This window comes from Pseudopipra pipra, chromosome 26 (genome assembly GCF_036250125.1).
Source record: "Pseudopipra pipra isolate bDixPip1 chromosome 26, bDixPip1.hap1, whole genome shotgun sequence".
NCBI lineage: Eukaryota > Metazoa > Chordata > Aves > Passeriformes > Pipridae > Pseudopipra > Pseudopipra pipra.
The window spans coordinates 3,063,051-3,072,012 of record NC_087574.1 but is presented as its reverse complement, the minus strand read 5'-3'; the positions used below and the strand labels follow the sequence as shown (position 1 = coordinate 3,072,012).

The 8,962-nt window shown below is 58.2% G+C and overlaps 1 protein-coding gene across 3 annotated transcripts in view; it reads left to right on the top strand.

Annotated features, from left to right (window-relative positions):
- The first annotated feature begins 1,019 nt into the window (after positions 1-1,019).
- Positions 1,020-8,962, top strand: part of CRHR1 (corticotropin releasing hormone receptor 1) — a 31,261-nt gene continuing 23,318 nt past the window's right edge. For 2 of the 3 annotated variants that reach the window (XM_064636506.1, XM_064636505.1), the window contains exon 1: positions 1,122-1,323. Coding sequence is in view for 1 of the 3 variants with exons in the window: in XM_064636504.1 (XP_064492574.1) it covers positions 1,282-1,323 (42 nt within the window). In the remaining 2 variants the exon portion in view is untranslated. Of the gene's footprint in view, positions 1,324-8,962 lie in introns of all 3 variants that reach the window. The other variant, XM_064636504.1, reaches the window with a different exon arrangement.

Here is an 8,962-nt window from a genome sequence, read left to right as displayed (position 1 = left end):
CAGCCCCCCCAGCCCCAGGGGGTGCAGGAGGGATGCCCTGAAACTGCCCCGGCACGGGGGAGCAGGTTTAACCCAGCCAGAGGTTCCTCCAGCTCAGGGATGGCCCCAAGGCTGGCCATGGCATCCCCAAGGGACACGGGATGTGGGGGATCCCTCCCCAGGAGCCCAGGGGGGAGGCTGCCAGGGCATGGCAGGAACTGAGACACGGAGGTGTGACAGGAGATCCTTTAAGGTCTGGGGGTTAGGCTGGGGAAGGAGGGGAAATCTCATCATCCAAGACCTCAGGAGCATCATCCAGGCTCCCCCACATCACCCACTGCTGTTTCCCACTCTCCCCAAGACACGTGTCCCCCAAAACACCGCTCCTCTGCTCTATCAGTCCAAGCCCCCCTGCTCCCTTCCCATCGCCCCTGCCCCTCCCAGCACCACCCCCGGAGACAAACCCCGCTCCCGGCAGCCCCCTCCACTTCCCGCGGCTCAGTTCCCCCCTTTATGATCAAACGACCCGTCCCCCTGCCCCACACCCCCCTCCTTGTCTCAGGAGCATCTCCCTCAGCCCAGGAAGGTCCGGAGCCCCTTCCACCCATCCCGGTGGGAAGGGAAAGGAGCTCTCCCTTCCCTCCGTGTTCACCAGCCAGGCTGCAAAGGGGCTGCAAAGGCTGCCAGGGGAAGCTTTCCCTTCCCTCAGTCCCTCTGCCAGAGCCCTGGAGCCGAATCCTCAAATATATAACAACCCCCCCCCTTCGCAAATTGCGGCCCCAAACACGCAGCAGAGACCCCGCGGCGGCCGCACGAGGGGAGTGCGGGGGCAGAGAGGGGACACCCCGTTCCAGGGGGAGCCGGGGGGGGTTCCCGGGCCGGAGGGAAGTTTCTGCTGCTAAAGATGCTGAGGGAGGGAAGCAGAAAGGGAAAAAAAAAAAAAAAAAAGAAAAATTCAAACAGACTTGGAAGGCACCAGGGAGGTGGAGGAAGGAAAAGGGGAGGAGGAAGAGGAGGAGGGAGAGAGGGGGGAGTGGGAGGCTGGCGAGGAGGGATGCAGCCCATCGGCGGGCGAGCTGCAAGGTGGGCAGCGGGAGCAGCGGCTCCGGGGAGGTGATAAAAGGCAGGAGCTGGGGCGCTGAGCGGAGGGGACTCCAAAGGGACCCGCAGCTTCCGCAGGGACCCTCCACGCTCCTGCGCCCGAAGCCCGGAGGATTTTCCCCCCGACGGCAGAAGGAGCCCGGCGGGAGCGGGGCCGGTGCCAGCCATGCCCCGCGGAGCTGGGCACAGGGGCAGCTAAGGATGGTGCCCGGCCCACGTCCTGCCCTCCTCCTCCTCCTGCAGGTAAGGCGCTTTTAAGTTCTCTTCTCCCAGAAAGGGCCCTTCTGCCCCCTCCCCATCACCCTCCGCTCGCCTTCCCCGCAGGGACTTCTCCATCCCTTTTGAAGGAAGGGAAAAGTAAGAGGAGAAACCACCACACAAAGGGCCCCCCTCGGGAGAATTCCCCCGGTCGAGGCTCTGGGGGGCTCGGCAAGAGCTCGCCAATGCCCAAAACTGGCGGGGAGGGGGCCGAAGTCACCGAAAGGATTTCGTTTAAGAGGGAAAAGAACTGCAGGCAGGTCCTCCCGAGCGCAGCCCGGCGCTCCCGCCTCGCACCTCCCAGGGAAAGCAGCTGCCGCCAGGCTACTGGGAGGGGGTGATGGATGGGCACGACACAAAGGCGGGGTCTAATTGTGCCCCCCGTAACCGATTTTCTAAGGAAACCTCTCCTCTTCCCCCCGCAGCCGCAGAGCACAAGACTTTTCCTCTCTCGTTTGCTCGCTGTGCGAGTGCAGCCACTGCTAATTCTGCAGCTCTGCACAACATGCAAATGCTTTGTCAGGAGCGATATTCCTCCTCCTCCAGGGCTCATCAGGAAAGGAAACGCTGCCAGCCCAAAGCACGTTTAAATCCCAAAGCCTGGGCAAAGGAGGTGAAGAGGTTTCCGGTGAAATCTTGAATATTATTTGAACGAACCTACGGAGGCAGCAAAAACGATCAGGTTTTTGACTAAACCTCTGTGTTAAAGGGGGTTAAAAGAGAAAACCTGCCTGGCTGGCTGCAGAATGATGTCTGAGTGGCCCAGCTGTGGCTGCAGAGTTAGGAGGGCAGGAAAAGCAGAGGGTCAGCCCTCCGTGGCTCCCACCCCTCGGGCTGTGCAGCCCGCTGGGCATCCCTGGCAGCAGGAGCAGAGGGAGCATTAACTGCCCCTCTGGGACAGGAAAGTTCTCACCCGAGTGATGAGAGGAGCTGATGAGCACCAGGAGACATCCCTGCCAAGTTGGTGCTGCTTTTAAAAGCTCCTCTTCCGAGCAGCTGCTCCCTCCTGTCACTGCAACCCCCTAAGCCTGATTTATGGGAGCTCTTCTGTGTTTATATTCCCTGGGTTGGTTGGTTTGGCTTTGTTCAGGTTTGGTTTGGCTCTGATGCAAGAAATGAAGGTGAGACAGGGCAGAATCTCTTCCCCCCCTGGTCCTTCCTGGCCGGTCTGTGGGGCAGCACAGACCTGCAACAGGGGCAGGGTCTCCTGGGGAGAGCCAAGAGAGCCTGACAGCTCCTCACAGCCTCTGGGTGAGCAAAAAAGGGGTCCTAAAATCTCCCAAAGGTGCTGAGACACAGCTCCCAACCTCTGCCAAACCTCCTCAGGCTCGGGGGATTCCCTGGGCATCCCGAGGTATTCCCCAAGGACGGGCTCCTTGGGAAGATGGAGCACCAAATCCTCCAAAAGCTTCCCGAGTTTGAGACAAAACCATCCCTGTGCTGGGGCTGGGGCCAGGAGGGGGTCCCAAAAATCAGCCCAAGCGAAGAGAAGCCTCTCCCAGCTGGCTCCAAAAAGAAACACCCAATCTCCAAAACCCCCCCTTGCAAGACCAGCTGTCTATTTTTTCCCATAAATGCAAGGCTTCAAAATTCAGACCCTATTCCAGAACAATCCCAGCCCTCTCCTGGGGACAGTGGGGCTGAAGGAGCTCGGAACTCCAGCCTTCAGTGAGCACAGCCCTGCAGGCAGGTGTACCTGCAGCAGCCTCCAGCCTGGGAGTGCAGAGACCTGCAGCATTCCAGCTCAGCAGAGCTCAGCAGGGACAAACCTCCCCTGCCTGGACAGATTTTGAATCCTGCTTGGCACAGTTTGGGTGTTCCCCATTCACCTGCCCAGCAGCTCCAGTTTAGCATCAAATTGCCCACCTTGCCTTGCTGGGTGGGCATCCCTTGGGGGGGGATCAGACAGTCAGAGCAGGAGACAGGCAGCCAAACGTGCTGCAAAACGCTCCCTGGCACCCTGCAAGTCATTTAAACAAACTCAGAAAGTGATTAAAATAAACCAGTTCACCTGCAGCTCTGCCAGGAGCTGATGACATTTCTGGGGCTGAAAAAAACTGCAGAAGCATTTCATGCAAAAGCAGAGTTTGCTGCTGGGGGTGGGATGGTTTTCCCCTCTCCCTTGATCACCTCCAGCAGCAAGAAGCCCAAAACCCAGCCCTGATCCCTTCCCTGCTCCAATCCTTGCATAAGACGTGGAGCTGCAGTGGCAGGACGTGCTGGCCCTGGGGATCTCTCCCAGTCCTGCTCTCCTTCCAGGCTGGAGTTGATTCAGTGGGGATGAAATCATCCCTGTGGTTTCGCATCTCCAGTGAAGAAGTGAATGGAAAAGGCACAGCCTGTTCCCAGAATAGCTGCTCTGTCACCAGAGCAGGAATATATAGGAATAGGATGAGAATATCCTGCACCACCAGCCCAACCCTGCCCTGAAATCCAGCTCTGCTCCCCCAGAACCCTGCTCGGGGCTGGCTCAGAAGTTTGTTGCGAGCGACAGGCTCGAGCTGAGCTCCGAGTCTGCAGCACTGAGAGAGGCTGAGCCCGTGGGTTTATCTGGGAGAAGGGTTTTTGAACCCAAAGAAAGCACAAATCAACCCCCAAATCCTGGGGTTCCCTCTCCAAGCAGGGCCCAGGAGCTGCTGGCCAACGCTGGGAGCTGTCACTCACGAGCGGGTGGCTCTTGCTGAAGATGTAATCACATACCCAGGGGCCCATCTGTTGTTTTTCCTTCTCCCTGACTGTATTCTGAGCTGATGGAGAGACCCTCCTTCTCTGCAGGGTGTCCTGCTTTATCCACAGGCACCCACCCAGCAGCAGTCACCTCCACTCTGACGGCAGAGGGCAAAGGGGGTTGGAGTTTTGCAGATCCCAGCCCCTCTTCCCCCCCGAAATCTTCCCTGAAATCCTGCACTATCCCCCCTGGAAAGGCAATGGCAGATGCAGCTTTGGTGTGGCCAAGTTTTCCCGAGCTGTGAATGCAAATAAACGGGAAGAAAATGAGGGGTGAATGAAATTGTGGATGTTCCCCCCCCGGGTATGACCCTAAAAGGGTGATGGGTGAAGGGGGGAAGTGGGTTTTGGGATGCAGCTGGGGAAAAAAAGTCTCCAATCCCAAACTGAAAACACTGTGAACGCACAGGAGTCCCACATGTACAGTCTGCAGAAGAGTTTAACACAACCACCTTAGAAAAACAGCCCTTCCTCATGTTTGTGTCCATCACTCCAACTCTTCCATAGCAGCCTCCACCCTGGAAAATCCAGATCCCACAGGAGCCCCCTGGATTGTGTCCCCTTCCCCAGAGTGTTTGTGCCATTAGTTTCCAATACCCAAATGCCATTAGTCATTTTTCCACCTGTCCCCAAAAATCTCCATGTCTCTCCTGACAGATAAATGAAGTCAGAATTATTTATGGCAAGAGAGGGAGACCAGAGCTTAATCCAGGAAAACCTTTAATTGCTCATAAATCAGGTTTTACAGGGCATTCATTTAGCCCTGATTGATATTCTTTTGTTAGGATCTGCATCCAGCACACTCCGAGAGAGACTCCCAAGCAGAATAAATACTCTCACCAAAGCCTCTTGTCTACACACCACGGGGACAGGCCCTCTAATGTGGATAAATTAATAAACTCAGGGGTTTTAGTGCCAGATGGAGGCATTCTCACTGCTGCTCTTCCCCTGAGTATCATCAGCCATGGAATATCTCCCCGTGGCTCTTGCTTTGAGCCTCATTCCCTGCCTGAGCTTTGCCTCGATGCTGGCAGGGTTTGGGATGGGGCTTTGGGAGGGAAGATCAGAGGAACCCTGAGATCGTGGTGGGGGGCAAAGCAGGTCACTGCCAGCTCTGGGACAGGGCTGGAAAGGGGGTCTTTCATGGGCCAGATGCTCCCTGGGGGTCTCACTCGGGGCTTGGACTGAGGATGGGTCTCACCCTAGGGAAAGGCCTCAAGGGGAGCAGGGAAGAAGCTCTCTGAGGGTGCCTGGAAGTCAGAGGAGACAAAGGCAAAGGGACCCTTTGCAGAGTGAAGGCAGGGGACAGGCAGGGCTGGAGACACCCTGAACACCTCCAAGCACGTTGGAGGGGCACCCCTTCAGTGAGGCTGCTCAAAGCCACCTCCAGCCATGGCTGTGGCGTTGGCAGGACCTGCTCTGCCCCCTCCCTTCCCCCTCCTCTGGTGCTGCTCTGCCACCCCAGGCTGGCATCCAGCTCTTTTAGCACTCCCTGTGTTTAACACCCAAAGTCTCAGAGCCCAGAGCAGGCTCCAGCCCAGCCCAGTGTCCTCACAAAGGCCCAGGGCAGTGGCTGCTCAGCCCTTTCCCGGAGTGTCCCGGGAAGTCTTTCCCGTTCCACACCGAGTGTTGCCGAGGGCAGGGGCCCCGGGGAGCAGGACTGATGGGTGACAACGGTCCCTACAGCACGAACAGCTCCAGGGTGGCTGGTTTGCACCCCCTCAGTGCCATTGATCTCCCCAGCTCCGTGCCAAGCTCATGCTGCTCCATCCCAGGGATCGCTGGGCTCTCCCATCCCAGCGCCGCCGGCAGTGGGAAGCCCGAGCCCATCCTGGATTGCTAATTAGGCTCAGAGCCATCCACTGCCCGAGCCCCATCCTGGATTGCTAATTAGGCTCAGAGCCATCCCTCTCCTGCTCAGAGCTGCCAGCCCTCCCTGCCACGCACATCCCATCTTGTCTGAGGCAGCAGGACATGGGGGGGGAGGGACAGGCCTGGCTCTGGGTACCACAGTGCCAGGGGGTGACACCAGACTCGGATATGGATGTGTTAATTAATGGATGTGGATGTATTAATTAATATCCGTGGATTGCTTTGGAGAGGGAAAGCACTGCAGGGGGCTATTAATTCCTAATTGTTATTAATTGAAGGTTGCTGCTAGGTCAGTGGCAGGTCACAGAGACCATGTGTGTGCTGTGCTGCTCACCCCCCCCAGTGCTGACCCTGTCTCAGCTCACTGTGCTGCATCTCCTGGCCCAGGGGACCTGCCACCCCATGCCCCTCACAGTCACAGGGAACAACTCAAGAAATACAGTGGTTTTGTGGAGCCCTGGTTGCCCCAGGACGTGGCTGGTGCATCCAGATCCCAGTGACCTGCCCCACAGGCTGAGAGACCCGAGGCAGATGTTCCTCAGTGCCTCAGGTTCCCTTTGGGCCAGCCTGGGCATGGTGGGTGGTGGGACGTGGACCACAGTGGGTGTTTGCCGTGGGTGGGATGCAGCAAACACGGCAGCAGTGTCAGATTTTGGTGTCTGAGCCGTGCAGGGAGGACTGGCTGGTCCTGCTGCACAAAATGTGGGGCTGAAAGGCAGGAGCTGGTGCTCCTCGAGGTTTGAGGTTAAACCAGCACCCTCAGCATCTGCTGCGTGTGAAAGGGGGACGTCAGCAGAGCCTGGAGGGGAGCTGGGTGGGTGCTGAGGCACCAACAGGAGAGACATTGGTGGCTCCTGATGGAGGAGAAGCTGCTGCCAGCGTGGGCCCTCATGGGGCCAGTGCAGGTCCCAGCAGAACCCCCATCCCCCTGGGAGCAGCTCCCAGGGCTGACTGGGACTTGTGCAAAGCTCCTGGAGGAGCAGATTGCCTTCCTTCCCAGGCAGCCGAGCGCTCAGCTGGAGCTCCCTGGGATTTTGGCAGCCTGGGAGGGGTGGGGGAGCTCTCCCCACTGCAGAGCAGGGTTTGGGGGGCTGGGGGGGCAGAGGGACACGGCCCCTCTCTGGCCCGAGCAGGTCCCCCCGCCGTGCCGGGGCTGGTGAGGTGAGGTTGGCTCAGCCCGGCCAGGCCGGGCCCTGCTGGGAGCCAGGTGGCATCTTACGGCAGCGATGGCCTGGCAGGAGCAGCTCCTCAAGGACAGAGCTTTGACCTGTTCTCGCTGCAGAGCCTGGGGAGGGGTTGCAGGGACCCACAAAGAGCAGAACAGACGAGCCCCCGCCCGGCTGGTGCCAGCTCAGGGTGGGTTTGGCTGGGGCAGATCCCCCTGCAGCTGCCACTGCCCCCCAGCTCATCCCCCTCCACGGGCTGGCACGAGTGGGACAAAACCTCTGTCGAGGGCTGTGGCCACACTGCAGCGAGACGAGACTCAGGGCCTGGCAGAAAAAGCTCTCAGCGTTTGTTCTGGTTCGGGGGAAGGTTTTTTTTCCCTTTCTTTCTGCCTTCTGTAGCTGTTTGAGCTCGTTTGCAAAGGCTGCAAGGAGCCAGGACTGCGCTCCATCCACACCCCGCTCGAGCTGCAGCTCGGGCCATGTGCTGCTCCGTGTGCTGCTCCGTGCCAAGACCTCTCCCTGGGTCTGGAAGGAGAACGGGCACTGCCACACTGCCAGGCTGGAGCAGGCTGTGATTAGGAGAAACCCATCCAATTAACACTTGAGAGCCTGCTCAGTTAGGCAAAGCATCCCAGCCCCTTTGGGGATGAACCCTTTTGTCCCAGCCACCCGTGCAAAGAGCCACCAGGTCAGTCGGGCAGGAGCTCTGGGCATCCAGGCAGGGGGGAACAGAGGGGTGCAGACCCCCTACACCTTGTTTACTCCACTTCTGGAGTTTGGGTGGTCTCAGCTTTCAGAAAGGAGACACAGGAGGTGCTGGGCTCCTGCAGGACCAGCCCCCCAGGAGCTCCATGCAGCTCCCAGGGTGAGGTTCAACTCCTGGATCCCCTGTGCCAGTTGGAGCAGTCACAACAGGGGAGCTATTCTCAGCTCCAGTTCTACCTGACAGCTCTCTTGCTGTCAAAACCAGCTTCCCAAGGCAGTTAAACAATTGTTTGGAAAAGAGCAAGTGGGTGCTGAGCTTGTCTGCGTGTCTGAATAAATCCTGCTAATGCTTCCTAAGGCCCGGGGAAGGCTGGGTGTGCCAGCCAGAGCAGATAGTGTTCTTAAGGCTGAAGGGCAAGAGGAGGAATGTCTTCTCCCTGCTCAGAGCAGTTTGGGAGTTAAATGGCACTTGGGAAGGGGGATCAGGCACTAGGGACCAGCCTGGCTGGTGGGGAAGGTGAAGGTTGTTGTTCATGACGTTGGTTCCATGTGGGATGACATCCAACCCCCCACCCCAAGGAGATGGGAGCTCACCTGCAAGCAGAGGAGGTGCAGCCCTTCCTGCCTCCAGGCTCGGGGCTTTTCCCAAGGGATCTGTGTGTGGTGTGTTTTGGGGCACAGCTCTGCCTCTCAGTCTGTGGGCTTTCTCCAGGGGGTTTGGTCAGTCCTCGCAGGGAAGGTGAAAGAAGTGGAGTTCAGCCTCATCCATCAGCCCCATCCCCTGAGCAGAGGGGACAAACCTGTCTCTGAGCCAGAGGAGAAAGTGGGCAGCTGGTCAGGTAGAAATCTGTGTTCTTCCAAACACCAGGTCCCCTCCCTCCCCCATCTGGGACTCACAGCACCATCCCTGTGCCACCCTCGCAATCCCTGCATCCCTGCAATTCCCTTTCTTGCTTTAATTTCCCCAAACTCCTGCAAAGGCACGATAATTCAATAGTTGTTTTTTCCAAAATAGCTCCCTGTGCACAGAGTTGATGGTTTTCACTCTCAGCAGAGCAGCAGGGATAGATCCTGATCCGTGCTTCCCGACACAATGGGATTTTGGTGTCTGCTGACAATTCTCCTGGGGAAAAAAGCCTTTACCAGCCCTGGTT